This window comes from Colobus angolensis, unplaced genomic scaffold, assembly GCF_000951035.1.
Source record: "Colobus angolensis palliatus isolate OR3802 unplaced genomic scaffold, Cang.pa_1.0 Scaffold118, whole genome shotgun sequence".
Classification (NCBI taxonomy): Eukaryota; Metazoa; Chordata; class Mammalia; order Primates; family Cercopithecidae; genus Colobus; species Colobus angolensis.
The window spans coordinates 6,012,866-6,031,406 of NW_012112919.1; the positions used below are offsets into that span (position 1 = coordinate 6,012,866).

Sequence of the window (18,541 nt, forward strand, 5' to 3'; positions counted from 1 at the left end):
AAAAAATACAAAGTATCCAAAGAAATTAGAAATTATGACCCATTCAAAAACAATAAAAACTGACCCTGATGAATGCCAGACATTGGGCTTACTAGACAAAAACTTTAAATCAACTATTTTACATATGCTCATACAGTTAAAGGATACATGAACAAAGAACTAAAGGAAAACATGAGAATGATGCCTCACCAAAATAGAGACTATCAATGAGATAGAATTTCTTAAAAGGAACCAAGTAGAAATTCTGGAGATAAAAAGTACAATAATTAAAATGGAAAATATACAAAAGGGATACAACAATAGATGTTAAGAAACAGAAGAAAGAACTATGAACAACAGATAGGTCTGTTGAGATTACTCAATTTGACGGGCAGAAAGAAAAAAATACAAACAGAACCTGCCAGGTGTAGTGGCTCATACCTGTAACCCTAGCACTGTAGGAGGCCAAGGTGGAAGGATCGTGTGAAGCTAGGAGTTACAGACCAGCCTAGGCAACAAGGCAATACCCTGCCTCTGCAAATCATAATCATAATCATAATCATAATCATTTGCCTGGCTTGGTGGCATGTGCCTGTAGTCTACTTGGGAGGCTGAGGCAGGAAGATTGCTTGTGCCCAGGAGTTTGAGGCTCCAGTGATCTAAGATCATGCCACTGCACTGTAGCCTATTGGCAGAGCAAGATCCTGTGTCAAAAAAAAAAAAAGGTGGGCCGGGCACAGTGGCTCACACCTTTAATCCCAGCACTTTGGTAGGCCAAAGCAAGTGGATCACCAGGGGTCAGGAGTTTGAGACCACCTTGCCCAGCATGGAGAAACCCTGTCTCTACTAAAAATGCAAAATTTGCTGGATGTAGTGGTGCATGCCTGTAATCCCAGATACTCAGGAGACTGACGCAGGAGAATCGCTTGAACCTGGGAGGTGGAGGTTGCAGTGAGCTGAGATTGCGCCACTGCACTCCAGCCTGGGCGACAGAGCGAGACTCCATCTCAAAAATAAATAAATAAATAAATAAGTAAGTAAGTAAATAAAGATGTGTACCCAATCAAGACAGTATAAGTACAAAAACACAAGGCACCATCCTCTGAGGAGCTGAAGGAGAAAATTAGGATAAAATTATGAAGGATCCTCATTCAACGTACTTTTTTTTTTCTTTTCAACTTTCAGGTGGTTTTTGCTCTTACAGACTTTGTGATAGAAAATCTTGGAAAACAGTTTATAGAGACACCACCTGTGGACCTGGCTACCCTGTATCAAGACATGTCATGCAACACTCCCCTGGTATTCATCTTAAGCACAGGCTCAGATCCCATGGGTGCATTTCAGAGGTTTGCCCGGGACAGTGGATATTCAGAACGGTAAGGTCATGTTGTGCAGTTTTAATAATGCATATACGTGTGAACATCTCTTTGTTAAAATTTGCCTTTGTTCTTCCCCTTGTGGAGCATAAACTCTTACATTCAGGTATCTCTTACTAAATAAATTAAGATATGTTAATAGTTAGCTATTGTTAAAATAGGGTCAAAAATCGTAAAAGTAGCTGTAAATGTTATTTTAAACAAAGGAGAAATTGCTTAAAATGTTAAAGTATAATAATCTGGTGGAATAATGATTGAAATTTGTTTGGTATTAACACAGGATTTTAACATAACCAAAAAGGTACTGAAGTGTATGCTCTATAATCAAATATACAAAAGAAGAGCTCTTTATGTTCCATTATTAATCTCATCTTTCTCATGAGTCTTCACTCTGCTGGGTAATAGGGACAAGGGGAATGTTTAAACTTACCCATTTACATTATTTTCTTCTGATTTAAATGTCTCCTTTACAGTAAGCTGATTTGGGTTTTTTTAATGAAAGTTCAGTCTTCCTGACTCCTCTTTCTATCCCTAATCCTCTCCAAGATGTTATCCAGGTGAGTAAAAAAGTACGCAAGACCACACAGTGGCAGAGGAGAATAGGGGTCTCAGATCCACAAGGTAGCCTCCAGCTCTGATGGGTTCCTTCATGGAGTGGCTGGTCTGGCCTGGTCCCTGGACTAGGAATTAAGGATGGGTTCCATTAAGGATGGGTTCCATTTCTTCATTTGGAGTTCATGTTCTGTATTAGTCAGAAGTCTCCAGAGAAATAGAACTAATAGGATGTGTGTGTGTGTGTGTGTGTGTGTGTGTATGAAGCTGCAAGATTTGCAGTCAACAACTGGAAACTCAGCACAGCTGATGTGTAGTTCAAGTCTGTGTCCAAAAGCCTGAGAGCCAGGAGAGCTAATGGTATAAGTACCAGTCCAAAACTCAGCAGGCTTGAGACACAAGAAGAGCCAATGTTTCAGTCTGAGTCTAAAGGACAGAAAAAAAAACCGATGTTCCTGCTTAATGGTCAGGCAGGAGAAGTTCTCTCTTATTTAGCCTTTTTTTCTATTCAGGTCTTCAATTGATTAGCTAAGTCCCAGTCACTTAGCTTAGGAAGGGCAATTTGCTTTACTTCGTCTATTAATTGAAATGCTAATCTCACCCAGAAACACCCTTACAGACATACCCAGAATAATGTTTGACCAAATATGTAAATATCTCATGCCTCAGACAAGTTGACACATAAAATTAATCATCAAATGATCCTAAACGTTTGCCTTTGGTTCTGAAATCTCAACAAAGTATTACTATAGACTTATTAAGAGTTTCTGTGAATCAGTAAGAAAAAGAAAACAACCCAACAGGAATAAAGACAAAAAATACAAACAAAATTCTCAGAAAAGGAAAACTAAATGCCCAATAAGCATATGAAAATACGTCCAACCTTACTAGTAACTTGGAAACAATAAATTGAAACCATGAAAAGATGCCATTTCACACCTATCCAACTGGCAAAATGGTGGCAAAGATATGGAGCTATGGAAACAATTCATATTGCAAGGGGAGTAAAAAATAAGCAAAAATTATCTGGCAGCATATATTAAAGTCAAAGAGGGCATCTTCAATATCTTAACAATTCACTACTGAATTTGCAGCATCGAGAAAAAAATCAATCATATTTGTATAAGAAACCACATTCAAGTCCTTTTTTAAATAATTTCAACTCTTAGACTTATGTGGTATTTCATTTTCTGTTCCAGCATTAATTCATTTTAGAAAATGGCCTCCCACTGCATCCATGTTGCTGCAAAGAACGTATTATTCTTTTTATGCCTGCATAGTGTTCCATGGTGTATGTATACGTTTTCTTTATCCAATTCACCATTGATGAGTACCTACCTAGGTTGATTCCATATCAGTGCTACTGTGAATAGTGTCAAGAACATTTACAGAAACATTGTTTGTAATAACAAAAGTTGGAAATAACCTAAATTTCCATCTAGAAAATGAGTATATAAATTGATACATTCATAAAATGTAATATAATACAGTATAGCCATGAAAATGAATAAACTAGAATAATATCTATTAATATGACTATGTCACACAAACTAATATTGAGCAAAAAAGTTACATTTCAGAACTTAAATATTCAAGAAGTAGAATAAAATATGTAAAATTATTAAACAAGCAAATAATTGCATGTAACATTATTTAAGAATTCATATTTTTTTTAAAATGTAAAGAAAGGTAGAGAAATTATTTGAAATCCAGAATAGAAATGACCTTGGGAGTGGAGGTTAGGTGATGAGAGAGAAGTAAACAGGGAGAGGCAGACTGCAGTCTCAGATCTTGTAGATAATGTTTTATTTCTTAAGCTGGGTTGTGGATACATGAATACGCATTGTATTAACTTCATCACTTTTGTGACTCTTAACTATTTCATAATAATGTTTAAAGTAAGGGTAGAATTCAAGATGACAATTAGAAAATTAAGAAGGTTATTAATCAGTAACTAATGAGTGCTAATTTCTTGATATATTCAGGAGGAAAAAAGAAGTACAGAATCACTATATTCCCTTAGGAAAATTAGTGGTTTAATGTATGTGTTAAAATTTTAGGGGAAAAGACTAAAATGATAAATGATCTGCAGCTTCCAAACAAGCAGAGGAGAAAAAGGATATAGTCCAATATTTCCATCCAAAAGCAGATAGGAATGAAGAAAATAAAAAATGAAATATAGTAAGCCAAAAAGTCAAACTAGAGAGCAGAAATTAATGCAAATACCTACATAGGTATAAATATCTCACCTAAGAACAAATAAAAGTGATCAAGTTAGATTTCAAAGACAATTTTTATTTATATGCTATTTAGAAATCACATATACAATATAAAAACAGTACAGAAGGTAGAAAATAAAGAAATTCAAAAGATACATGCCATGCAAATACTAATGAAAAGAGAGCTAGTAATAGTTCCAACGTATATCACAAAACAGAGTTTGAAGCAAAACATTTTATTAAGGATAAAACGGAAAACTACATGATATACAAAATGATCCACAAAGAAGAGATACCAATTGTGAAATTGTACACAACTAACAACAAATGTTGAATTGTATAAAGCAAAAACTGGAGAAATTTATACAAGAAGAAATTGATGAATCAACATTAATATGGAAAATTTTAACACATCTGACAGAAACTGTCATGAAGCAAACAAAAGTTGCAAAACTGGTAAAAATATAAAATATTCAGACAGTGAAATTAAGAACTTCGATTTCTATACTTAACAAATGTAACAAATGCAAGATTTTCAAGTATCCATGGAACATTTACAAAAATTAGCCATGTGTTTAGAAAGACACATATTTCTAAAAGAAGACAGATATTTTCTCTGACCACAATAAAATCTTAGGAATCTATCTTAAAACATTATTTTTTAAACATTTTGGGAAACAAAAAAATGCACTTCTGCACGTCCATGTGTTAAAGAGAAAACATAATGGGAATTTCCATAAGTGGAAGTAGATGACAAAAACAATATTACATATAAAAACCTGTAGGATGTAGTAATGTGGCACTTAGCGATAAATTGATACATATTTGTGGACTTCTCATTCCAGTAACAACAAACTAAGGACTCAGATCAATATTTCCACTAAGAACACCCAGAAACCATAGAGAAAATATTTAAGGGAATATATGTTTGAAGGTCTGGAGAATTAATAAATTAGTGAAGAATATTTAGGAGAAAAGGAAAACCTAGAGCAATGAGCCCAGCACTCAAGGCCATTTTTTCCCTAGAGGCACCAGAGGAGGAGGCTAAAGGTCTGTGAAGCTGAGCAGACATTTTGATTACTACAAAGGACAAAGGAGACAAAATAAGAACCCAGAGCCCACTAAGTAGGAGGGGAGGCCAGTAAATCCCCCTTACTTTAGGTTTGCACTCCAAGGAGATTTATCAAAACAAATAATGCCAGGTAAGAAATAAATGGTTTGGGAAAGAGGTTAAGATAATCCCTGACTACTAGTATGTCTGGATGCCTGCCAGAAAACATAAATCTTATCTGGGGGAACAGAACATTTTAGCTGCACAAGAAAATATGTACGAGAGAACCCCAGACTACGTGTTTAAAAACCAAGAAAAACAGTATATATTAGAAACAGAGCACAGAGTATCCTGATAGTGGATACATGACATTAATTTTAAGATAACTTTAAAATGTTCAAGGAAATAAAAAATTGAGAAAATTGCAGACAATTTAAATTACTTAAAATAAAATTCTAGAATGTAAAAATATAACTGAGCCAGTCACAGTAGCTTATGCCTGTAATCTCAGCATTTTGGGAGGCTACGTAGGAAGATCACTTGAGCCCAGGAGTTTGAGACCAGACTGGACAACATAATGAGACACCATCATTACAAAAAATTAGCCAAGTGGAGTGGTGCACACCTGTAGTCCCAGCTACTCAGGAGGCTGAAGTAAGAGGATCACCTGAGCCCAGGAGGTTGAGACTGCAGTGAGCCATGTTCATGCTACTGCACTCGAGCCTGAGTGACACAGTGAGATCCTGTGTCAAAAAAAAAAAAGTATATATATATAGATAGATAGATACACATATTTTTAAGTATGTGTGTATATATATCTATATATATAACTGAAAGAAAGAATTCAATATATCAATTTGATGAATTGAAAGTATAAAGAGACAAAACAATGGAAAAGATGGAAGATAAGAGACAGAGATACAGTGGCAAGATCTATTGAAGTGTAGTTTGAGTCCCAGAAGGAGAGAAGAGTGCAGAATATTTTAATAAACAATGGCTGAGAATTTTCCAAAACGAAAGACATCCATCTACAGATTATATAAACTCTACTAAACTCCAAGCATAATAAATGCAAAGAAAATTCTCTACCTAGACCCCTTACAGTGAATTGTGGGGGGAAAAAAGAACATATTAAAAACAGATTAACTTTAAAGATGCAACAAATATGCCATTGACTGATTTCTCTGCAGAAATAACGAAATCTGGAAGACATATATTCTAAGTGTGGAAAGCAAATTACTGTCAAAACTTCTCTTAAAAAATGAAGTCAACATTAAGCCTTTTTTAGACAAAAAAGAATTGAAAATGGAAACCCAAAAATAAGCAGAATAACGGTGGAACTATATCAAAACTTGTGAGATACTCCTAAAGCCAGAATAAGAGGGAAATTTATAGGCTTAGATATATATGTTATATAAAAAAAATCTAAAACTTAGTAATTAAATTCTACTAGAATTTTAAAAATAAAAATAAGAGCAAGAATTAATGACTTAGGAAACATACAATAGACAGGATCCAAAAGACCAAAAGTTAACTTTTTAAGCTTAATAAAACGAATAAATTCGTGCTGAAACTGATTAGAGAGTCTAAAAAAATTTATCAAAATGAATAAGGGAATATCATTACAGATCAGCAGACATGAAAATGATTATATTATTAAAAAAACTTTTGTCACTGAATTTGAAAATTTTAGTGAAATTTAAAGTTCCTCAAAAAACATAATTTTGAAAATTGATAAGCATAAATAGCATTGCTGAATAGTCCAATAATTTTAAAAGAAATTTATTATTAGAAACCCTCCCACAATAAAAGCATAAAAAGCCAAATACTTCAAGACAAATATAATAAAAGACATGTTAAGATCTCACCACAGAAAAGTATATAATATTACTGAAGGAAATCAAAAAGACCTAAGTAAATGGATGGATATGCCATATTTATTAAGTGGAAGACTCAGTATTGTAAAGATATCAATTCTCTTCAAGTTGATCTATATATTCAATGCCACCACATCAAAATACCATTCAGTGTTTTGGGTGGAAATTGACAAGATACTTCTAAAACTTACATATAAACGCAAGGACCAAGAAAAACCAAGCCAAGTATTATATCAGCAAACAATGGCAGAGTAGAAATTCCAAAAATCTATCTCTACACGTGTAAAGAAAATGTATGTGCTAAGTTCAAGAGCACGCTGAGTCAGATATCTGGGCCAATGTGACTCAGCAAGTTTGGAGCACAGGCACAAAACTCTCATTGTTATATAACCTGTTTGTGTAAACTCATACTTGGCTCTGAGCCACTATTTGTAAAAGGTACAACTGCCCTGCTGATGCTGTACATATTGTTCACACCCAGAGAGAGAGAGTGGAGTTGCTGACCCTGTAAGGGAGAGCCATGGGGGCGGCAGGAGCCGTGGAGCCAACCGCTAAGAAGGGCTGCAGCCAGAGCGGGCAACCAAGATAAAGACGGACAGAGCAGCCAGAGAATAAAAGCCATATTTTACCTGCCTATGGCCCCCCGAATGTTCTTTCAGCTATCTGCCACCCGTCCACCCACTCCCCTTCAGACCTCAGCATGGGCTGGAACCTGACACTTGGTGTGACAACACAAAAATAACAGTCTAGCAAAAACTGTCCTAGTCAACTTTATCAAAACTCTGGAAAATAACCAAAGGTTTCAGCAACCAAGTGAATGCTTAATAAAGAAAAAACAGCTGAATCTAGACAGGAGAGCTTTGTGGCATTTTAATTTACCCCAACCCACATTCTCTAGCTGAGCAGTGGTGTGAGTTCCTGGTGCCATAGTGAACAGAAAATATCTTGTTCTTGGGGGATTGTAGTTGTTTGTTTTGGCCTGTCTGGTGTTTCTTTGAAGGACTAGGTCATAGGTCTTGATTTTATTTCATCTAACTAGGAATGCTCCAGGAGAGAGGTATTACCCTGGAAGATTTTGTCAAAATTATTTAAAGGTAAAATGTATGAGCCACTGCCTCCTGGCCCAAGGGATAACAGTTGAGGCAACAAGCAGACAAATCAGAAAGCCTGGGAGGAAAGGTGAGAGTAAGATGCTTTGGGAAACAAAAAGTTTGAAAATCTCCCACATATTTTTGGGAATCCAGAAGGCCACACTCATGTTCACGGTTGGGTGTGTACTCACAAAAGACATGAGAAGGAACTAAGCTGTAACCTCTGGCTGACCTTCAGGCTTGGCCCAGCCAGGAAGTGAAGGCTAATGCAGATTTGTAAACTGCTCAGCTGAGTGTTGAAATCAGACCCCAAGGCACACACAGAGCCCATATGCAAAATCTGGGAAATTTTTGTTGTGGTTATTTCAGACATTTAATGAAATCTCTGTTGAATTACTAGCTAATCTAGTAACACTAAACTAATTGAGTAGAGACATAAACAACAAAAAATACTGACCTTACAAAATTAGTTCACAAAAGTCATTAAAAAAACCAAAGAGAACAACAAGAAACACTGGGAAGTGGGGACAGTCTAATTTCCAGAGTTGTGACATTATAATATTCTAAATGTCTGCTTTACAACAACAACAAAAAATACAAAGTATCCAAAGAAATTAGAAATTATGACCCATTCAAAAACAATAAAAACTGACCCTGATGAATGCCAGACATTGGGCTTACTAGACAAAAACTTTAAATCAACTATTTTACATATGCTCATACAGTTAAAGGATACATGAACAAAGAACTAAAGGAAAACATGAGAATGATGCCTCACCAAAATAGAGACTATCAATGAGATAGAATTTCTTAAAAGGAACCAAGTAGAAATTCTGGAGATAAAAAGTACAATAATTAAAATGGAAAATATACAAAAGGGATACAACAATAGATGTTAAGAAACAGAAGAAAGAACTATGAACAACAGATAGGTCTGTTGAGATTACTCAATTTGACGGGCAGAAAGAAAAAAATACAAACAGAACCTGCCAGGTGTAGTGGCTCATACCTGTAACCCTAGCACTGTAGGAGGCCAAGGTGGAAGGATCGTGTGAAGCTAGGAGTTACAGACCAGCCTAGGCAACAAGGCAATACCCTGCCTCTGCAAATCATAATCATAATCATAATCATAATCATTTGCCTGGCTTGGTGGCATGTGCCTGTAGTCTACTTGGGAGGCTGAGGCAGGAAGATTGCTTGTGCCCAGGAGTTTGAGGCTCCAGTGATCTAAGATCATGCCACTGCACTGTAGCCTATTGGCAGAGCAAGATCCTGTGTCAAAAAAAAAAAAAGGTGGGCCGGGCACAGTGGCTCACACCTTTAATCCCAGCACTTTGGTAGGCCAAAGCAAGTGGATCACCAGGGGTCAGGAGTTTGAGACCACCTTGCCCAGGATGGAGAAACCCTGTCTCTACTAAAAATGCAAAATTTGCTGGATGTAGTGGTGCATGCCTGTAATCCCAGATACTCAGGAGACTGACGCAGGAGAATCGCTTGAACCTGGGAGGTGGAGTTTGCAGTGAGCTGAGATTGCACCATCGCACACAAAGAGCGAAACTCAGTCTCAAAAAAAATAAATAAATAAAAGTTGATATAACTAAGATACCTGAGAGATACCATCGACCATACCAACATACACTAATGGAAATCTGAGAAGAGGAGAAAGAGGGGGAAAGAAAGAACATTTGAAAAAATAATGTCCCATACTTCCCAAATTGATAAAAGATATGAATCTACACATCCAAAGACCTTAATGATTCTAAGTAGGATAAACTCAAAGAGAGCTATACCAAGACACACTATAATCAAACTATCAAAAGACAAGACAAAGAAATAATCCTGAAAGCAGCAAGAGAGAAGTGAGCTTTCACAGATAAGAGAGTCTCAATAAAATTAATGGCTGTTTCTCATCAGAGTCCATGACATCAGAGGCAATGGAATGGCGTATTCAAAGTGCTGGGGGTGAAAGAGGGACTGTTAACCAAGAATTCTATATCTGGCAAAATGATCCTTCAAAAATGAAGAAAAATTTAAGATATCCCCAGGTAAACAAAAACTGAGAAGGTCTGTCACTAGTAGAACTGCCCTACAAGAAATACTAAAATGAGTTGTTCAGACTAAAATGAAAGGACACTAGACAGCAAATTGAATTCACACAAAGAAATAAATAACCCAAGTAAGCATAACTGCATAGGTAAATATATGTCACTAATAATATACTTTTGGCTTATAATTCCTCTTTTCATTTTGTATATAATTAAAAAGGCAAAAGCATAAAACAATAATTATAAATATATGTTAGTGGTCATACAATGTATAAAAATGTAGTTTGTGACACGATAACAACACAAGAGAAGGCAGAGCTATGTAGTAGCAAATTTTGCATACAACTGAAACTAAATTGATATTATTTCAAATTTAAGTTTTTATGAATTCAGATGTTAATTGTAATCCATGACATGATCACTATGAACACAATTAAAATATATACAATATAGTAAAAGAAATGAGCAGAGAATCAAAATCAATATCTAACTAACCAAAAGAAGGCAGTGATGGAGGAATTGAGGAACAAAAAGGATATGACATGTAAAAAAATCATAAAAGTACATTCTTCCTTATTAGTAATTATATTAAATGCAAATGGTTAAAATCTCCAATTTAAAGACAGAGATTGGCAAAATGGATTTCAAACACACACACACACACACACACACAGAATTCAATTACATGCTGCCTACAAGAGATTCACATTAAATCCAACCAGGAACTAAAAGAGCTGAAGTGGCTATAATATCAGGAAGAAAAATAGACTTCAAGACAAAAGTTGTTACAAAAGACAAGGATGTAATTTAATGATAAGACAGTCATCAAAAAGACATAACAGTTGTCAACCAAGTCCCAAAATATATAAAGTAAAAACTGACAGAATTGAAGGCAGAAATAGTTCAATGAAAACAGTTAGAAATTTCAATGTCCCATCTTTAATAATGGATAGAACAATTATGAAAAAAAGATAAGGTAATAGAAGACTTCAACAACATTAAAACTAATATTAACAGATTTGACAGACATATATAGAACACTGTACCCAACAATATCAGAATAAACCTTCTTCTCAAGTACACATAGTACATTCTCCTGGATAGTTTATATGTCAGGCCACAAAGCAAGTCTCAATAAACTTATGAAGATTAAGCCATAAAAAGCATCTTTTCAAACACTAATGGAATAAAATTAGAAATAAATAACAGAAGGAAATATGGACAATTCAAAAATATATGGAAATTAAATGATACCCTTTTAAGAAATCACAAGGGAAATTAGAAAATGCTCATTTTTTAAAACTTCAACTTCTACTTTAGATTCAGGTTTCTTAACATGTGCATATTGCATGTTGCTGAAGTTTGGATACAAATGATCCTATCACCAAAGTAGTGAGCATAATACCCAAGAGTTAGTTTTTCAACCTCTCTTCCTCCCCTATCTGGTAGTCTCCAGCGTCCATTTTTCCAATCTTTATGTCCTTGTATACCCAATGTTTAGTTTCCCCTTATAAATGAGAAGATTCAGTATTTGGTTTTCTGATTCTGTATTATAGTAATGACCTCCAGCTGCATCCATGTTGCTGCAAAAGACCAGATTTTATTCCTTTATGTGGTTGCATCATATTCCATGGTTTATAGTACCACATTTTCTTTATCCAATCCACCATTATGAGAGAATCTAGGTTGACTGAATATCTTTACTATTGTGAATACTGCAAGTGCATGTGTATTCTTAGTAGAATAATTGATTTTCTTTTGGATATATACCCATTAATGGGAATGGTGGGTTGAATAGTAATTCTGTTTTAAGTTCTTTCATAAATCTCCAAATTGCTTTTTAAAGTGGCTGAATTAGTTTACACTGTGAATGAATGCACAGTTTATACACTGACAGTGTGTAAGTGTTCCATTTTCTATGCAGCCTCACCAGCATCTGTTAATTTTTGACTTTTTAATAATAGCCATTCTGACTGGTGTGAGATGGTATCTCATTGTGGTTTTTATTTGCATTTCTCTGATGATTAGTGACGTTGAGCATTTTTATATGCTTTTGGATGCCTGTATGTCTTTTTTTGAGAAGTGTTATTCATATCTTTTGTCCACTTTTTAATGGAGTTTTTTGCTGTTGAATTAACTTTCTTATGGATTCTGAATATTAGGCTTTTTCAGATACTTATTTTCTCCCAGTCTGTAGGTTGTATTTGCCCTGTTGATAGTTTCTTTTTCTGCACAAAAAGTCTTCCACTTAATTTGGTCCCATATATCAATTTTTGATTTTTTGAAATTGCTTTGGAATACTTAGTCATAAATTCTTTTCCAAGGCTGATGTCTAAAATGGTGGTTCCTAGGTTATCTTCTAAGATTTTTATAGTTTGAGGTCTTACGTTTAAATCTTTAATCCATCTGGAGTTACTTTTGGTATATAGTGAAACATAAGAGTTCAGTTTCATTCTTCTGCATATAGTTAGTCAGCTATCCTAACATCATTTATTAAGCAGAAGACCTTTTCCCCATTGCTTATTAGTGCCAGTGTTGTCAAAGATGAGATGACTGTAGGTGTGCAGCTTTATTTCTGGGGTCTCTATTCTGTTCTATTGGTCTATGTGTCTGTTTTTGTACCAGTACCATGCTGTTTTGGTTACTGTAGCCTTATAGTACAGTTTGGAGTTGGGTAATATAATGCCCCAGCTTTGTTCTTTTTACATAGGATTGCTTTGGCCATTCAGACTCTTTTTTAGTTATATATGAATTTTAGAATAGTTTTGCAGTGAAATGGGTAGTTTGATAGGAATAGTGTTGAATCTGTATATTGCTTTGGGCAGTATGGTCATTTTAACAGTATTGATTCTTCAAGTGAATTAGCATGGAATGTTTTTCTATTTGTTTGTGTCATTTATGATTTCCTCTGGTAGTATTTTGCAGTTCTCCTTGAGAGATCTTTCACCTCCTTGGCTAGATGTATTATTCTTTTTGTGGCTATTGTAAATGGCATTCCTTTCTTGATTTGGCTCTCAGTTTAAATGTCGTTGTTGTGTAGAAATGCTATTGATTTTTGTGCATTGATTTTGTATCCTGAAACTTACTGAAGACATTTATCAGTCTTCCAGTTACAAAATCAAATGATTGGAGAAGAAAGATAGTTTGAGTTCTTCTTTTCCTATTTGGATGTATTTTCTTTCTTTCTCTTGCCTGATTGTTTTGGCTATGATTTCCAGTACTATCTTGAAAAGGAGTGGTGAAAGTGGGAATCCTTGTCTTGTTCTAGTTCTCAAGGGGAATGATTCTAGCTTTTGCCCATTCAGTATGATATTGACTGTGGATTTGTCACAGATGATTCTTAGTATTTTGAAGTATGTCCCTTCAATGCCTAGTTTCTTTGTTAATAATTTTTGTGATGAAGAAATGTTGGATTTTATCAAAAGCCTTTTCTGTGTCTATTGAGATGATCATATGCTTTTTTTATTTTAATTCAGTTTTTGTGGTGAGTCACATTTACTGATTTGTGTCTGTTGAACCAACATTGCATCCCAGGAATGAAGCCTACTTGCTCATGGTAAATTAGCTTTTTAATATGCTGCTGGATTCACTTTCCTAGTATTTTGTTGAGAATTTTTGCATCTATGTTCATCAGAGATATTGGCCTGATGTTTTCATTTTTGTTGTGTCTGTGCCAGATATTGGTATCAGGATGATGCTGACTTCACAGAATGAATGAGAGGAGTCCTTGCTTTTTTAATTTTTGGAATAGTTTCAGTAGGATTGGTACCAGCTATTCTTTGTATATCTGGTAGAATTCCACTGTGAATCTTTCTGGTCCAGGGCTTTGCTTGGTAGGTTTTTATTCCCAATTCAATTTCATTACTCATTATTGGTCTGCTTAGGATTTCTGTTTTTTCCTGATTCAATCTTGGGAGGTGGTGTGTCTCCAGAAATTGATCCATTTCCTCTAGACTTTTCATGTTTCTGTGCAGAAAGTTATTAATAATAGTCTCTGAGGATCTTTTGTATTTCTGTAGGATTAGTTGTGATATCACCTTTGTCATTTCTGATTGTGTTTATTTGGATCTTCTCTCTTTTTTTGTTTGTTAATCTAGTTAGCATCTATCAATCTTGTTTATCCTTTCAAAAAACAAACTGTTGCTTTTATTCATTCTCTTTTTCAGTGGTCAAGGTTTATTGGGGATTTTAGTTGGTATGACACTTGGATAGTTGGTTGCATTGTTTATATGTAGATCTTTTCACATTATATGGTAACGTACACTACTGATATATATAGAGATCACAAAATGAGATCCTTTGGAACAATTATGCACAAGACATGTGATATTGGATTTACACACTGGATCCCAGGATGTGACTGATTGGGAAAGAATGTTGAACTAGGAATGTCCAGTGAAGGAGCCAGAAAGTTATATACACAGAGTAAACATCCATCTGGCTCAAGGGGCAACTGCAGCATGTGCAGCATTGGCAGAGTTGCCTCAGAGTTGGTAAAACTATTTCACACTGACCAGTTTAGGACTACACAAGATTAATACCATCTAGCATGAGGATATAGCTGTAGGATTTTACAAACCATTCCTATGTCCAACTTCAGGAATTGATGTTTTTCCCAGTGCATCTTATAATATTGCTGCTTTGATCACAGATCAGATAAAAAGGACAACAGGCACAACCTCCAACTAAAATCCTACTGTAGCCTAGACAGTGAAATGCTATGACATCAGAAGACTTTAAAATTGCAGGTCTTTTTAGAGTCCCCAAAGTATAACTGCACTCTTCTTCAAACAGGCCTCTTCCTCAGGAGTCAGAGTCACCTTCACACAAGGTCGGAGATTCCATTCTGTCCCAAAATGCAAGGAACACTAAGGAAGACATTATCCTTTATTCCATAGAGACCCTTAATCATGGTGGAAATTAGGTGCACCCACCTAAGATTCTTCATTATACTCTCTGCCAAATCTGCCACAGAGGGTCCAATGCCCCAGCCTTTGAGTTTGATCACCTCATAAGCACTCTCAACCACCTACTTGTGAGCCTCTTTCCACTGTTACTTACCTGTATCAGTCCCCAAATCTGGGTGCAGAGTCTTCAAGGAGACACCAGCAACATTCACTCCACTCCATACAGACACACTGGAATCTCCATGTTCCCCAAGGACCTACTCCTGACAGCTTAATGAGTGAACTCCCAGCCTTTCCCCCATCAGGTAACGGAATTGGGCTGAATCCAGATTGCAACCATCTTCAATAACACGGTTTTGGGGAAAGCCACTTATCTTCCAAGCTACATGGGTCAAGATATCCACTGGATTTGAAACAATAAGCAAATTGCAGTTCAGCCTGTATTTTACAACATTAGGAATGATGAATTTAAAGATGTTCATGTTATGCTGGACCAAATTAAGATGACTTTCTCCCTCTTGCTGATGTGCCCAAGCAGTGAAAATGACCAGTTTGGAGTTTGCAGTTACATTAGTCTTTGCCAGAGACAATCTTTGGTGTTCTAAGGAAAAGGCTGCCATGTTGGAGATCCATCATCTCTCCCTTCAATTTATCTTCCATGACATCAACAAGAGCAAGTTCATCTACTGAGTCCTTTGTGGACCTGTTGGCATGGCCTGTGCCATGCCAACAGCACCAATCCCAGCAACTATAATCTTATTCTCGGGGGGTCTCTTCTTCCTCTAGAAGATTATGAATCAGCTGATCCTTGAGAGTTGCCATATTGAACTTAGAACCAAAAGGAATCGGGAATGCACATCCAGCAGGTGTCAGGGGCACATGACAATGAGATCCGGACTCGGCAGCAGTGGCTCCAGCACCTGGCTTTATTAATTCTTTGTATGGATTTTGGGGTCCCAATTTCATTTAGTTCTGCTCTGATTTTAGTTATTCCTTTTCTTCTGCTAACTTCAGGATTTGTTTGTTCTTGTTCTAGTTGCTCTAATTGCAATATTAGATCGTGAATCTGATTCTCAATGTAAGAATTTAGCACTACAAACTTTTTTTTTTTTTTTTTTTGAGACAGGATCTCAGTCTGTTGCCCAGTCTGTACTGTGGTGGAGTGATCATGGCTCATTGCAGCCTCAACCTCCCCAGAGTCAGGTGATCCTCCCTCCTCTACCTCCCAAGGAGCTGGGACTACAGGCACACATCACCATGCCTGGCTAATTTCTGTATTTTTTGTAGAGACAGGGTTTTGCCAGGATCATCTCAAACTGAGTTCAAGTGCCCTCCCCCTCAGCCTCCCAAAGTGCTGGGATTACAGGCACTGCATCCAGACATACTGTAAACTTTTAACACTGCTTTTACTGCATCCCAGATATTTCAATATGTTGTCTCTCTCTTTTCATTTGTTTCAAAGAAGTGTTTTATTTCTGTCTTAATATGTTGTTTACCCAAAAGTCACTCAGAAGAAAGTTGCTTAGTTTCCATGTAATTGTGTGGTTTTGAGAGATCTTGGTATTGATTTCTATTTTAATTCCACTGTTGTCTGAGAGTATGCTTGGTATGATTTTGATCTTTTTGAATCTATCAAATCTATTATAGTTAAGCTTGTGGTTGATCTTAGACTATGTTCCATATGCAGATGAGAAAAATGTATATTCTGTGGTTGATGGGTGGAGTATTCTGTAGATAGCTCTTAGATCCAATTGATTGTCTAATTTATGTCCAGAATTTTTTTGTTAGTTTTCTGCCTCAATGATCTGTCTAATACTGTCAGTGGGATGCTGAAGTACCCCCACTATTATAATGTAGCTTTCCAAGTATTTTTGTAGGTCTTGAAGTAGTTGTTTTATGAATCTGTGTATTCCAATGTTGGGTGCATCTATATTTAGGATAGTTAAGTCTTTTTGTTGAGTTCAACCCATTACCATTATGTAATGCCCTTCTTTGTCCTTTTTTACTGTTGTCAATTTAGTCTTGTTTCTGCAATATAAGAATAGTCACCTCCTCTTCTCTTGTTTTCCTTTTGCATGATAGATCTTTCTCCACCCCTTTATTTTGAGCCTGTTGGTTTTGTTACATGAGAAATGGATGTCTCGAAGATAGAAGATGGTTGGGTCTTACTTTTTTATCCAACTTGCTACTCTGTGCCTCTTAAATGGGGTGTTTAGACCACTTATATCCAACGTTAATATTGATATGTAAAGTTTTGATCCTATTGTGATATTTTTAGCTGGTTGCTTTGTAGTCTTGATTGTGTAGTTGCTTTATAGAGTCTGTGGGCTCTGGACTTAAGTGTGTCTTTGTGGTAGCAGGTATCACTCCTTCATTTCCGTGTTTAGAGCTCTTTTATGAATCTTTTGTAATGCTGGTCTAATGGTAAAGAATTGCCTTAGCAATTGCTTATCTGGAAAAGCTTTTATTTCTCCTTTGTTTATGAAGCTCAGTCTGACAGGATATGAAATTGTTGGTTGGAATTTCTTTTCTTTAAGAATGCTGAATATAGTTATGTTATCTCTTCTGACTTGTAATGTTTTTGCTGAGAAGTCTGCTGTTAGCCTTATGGGATGACCTTTGTAAGTGATCTGACCTTTTCCTCTAGCTGCCTTTAAGAACTTTTTTTTCACATTGATCATGAAAAGTTTGATAACTATGTGTCTTGGGGATGGTCTTCTTATATTGTATCTCCTAGGGTTTCTCTGAATTTCCTGAAATTGCATGACAACCTCTCTAGCAATATTTCAGAAACTTTCAAGGACTATATTCTCACATATGTTACCCGAGTTGTTTACCTTTTCTTCTCTCTCAGGAATACCAGTATGGCATAGGTTTTATCTATTTGCATAATCTCATATTTCTCATAGGCTTTGTCCATTTTTTAAATTCTTTCTTCTTTATTTTTGCCTAACAGGGTTGTTTTGAGGTACCAGTCTTTGAGCTCTGAAATTCTTTTTTTGACTTGGCCTAGTATGTTGTTAACGCTTCCAATTGTATTTTGAAATTCCTGTAGTGATTTTTCAATTCCAGGAGTTCAGTTTTGTTTTTTCTTCATATAGCTGTGTCATCTTGCAACTCTTGGATCATTTTACTGGCTTCTTTGGACTAGATTTCAGCTTTTTCTTGGATCTCATTGAGCTTCCTTGCCATCCAGATTCTGAATTCTATATCTGTCATTTCAGACGTTTCAATCTGGTAGGATCCATTGCAATCATTTAGAGGGAAGGAAACTGATTTTTTGAATTGTCATAGTTCTTGTGCTGATTCCTAATTATCCAAGAGGGCTAGTATTTATCATTTTCAAGTTTCTGTCATTTCATTGAGGCTTTTTATTTTTGTATTCCTGTTTTTCTTTGAGGGTTTGACTGTGGTGTATGTTGTGTATAGTTCATTGGCTTTGCT

General features: G+C 35.8%; 1 protein-coding gene across 1 annotated transcript in view; it reads left to right on the plus strand.

The window, feature by feature from the left end:
• DNAH6 (dynein, axonemal, heavy chain 6) overlaps positions 1 to 18,541 on the plus strand; it is a 337,022-nt gene that overhangs the window by 279,732 nt on the left and 38,749 nt on the right. Inside the window, exon 64 of the mRNA XM_011925684.1 lies at positions 1,165 to 1,355. Within this exon, the coding sequence (XP_011781074.1) occupies positions 1,165 to 1,355 (191 nt within the window). The remainder of the gene's footprint in view (positions 1 to 1,164; positions 1,356 to 18,541) is intronic.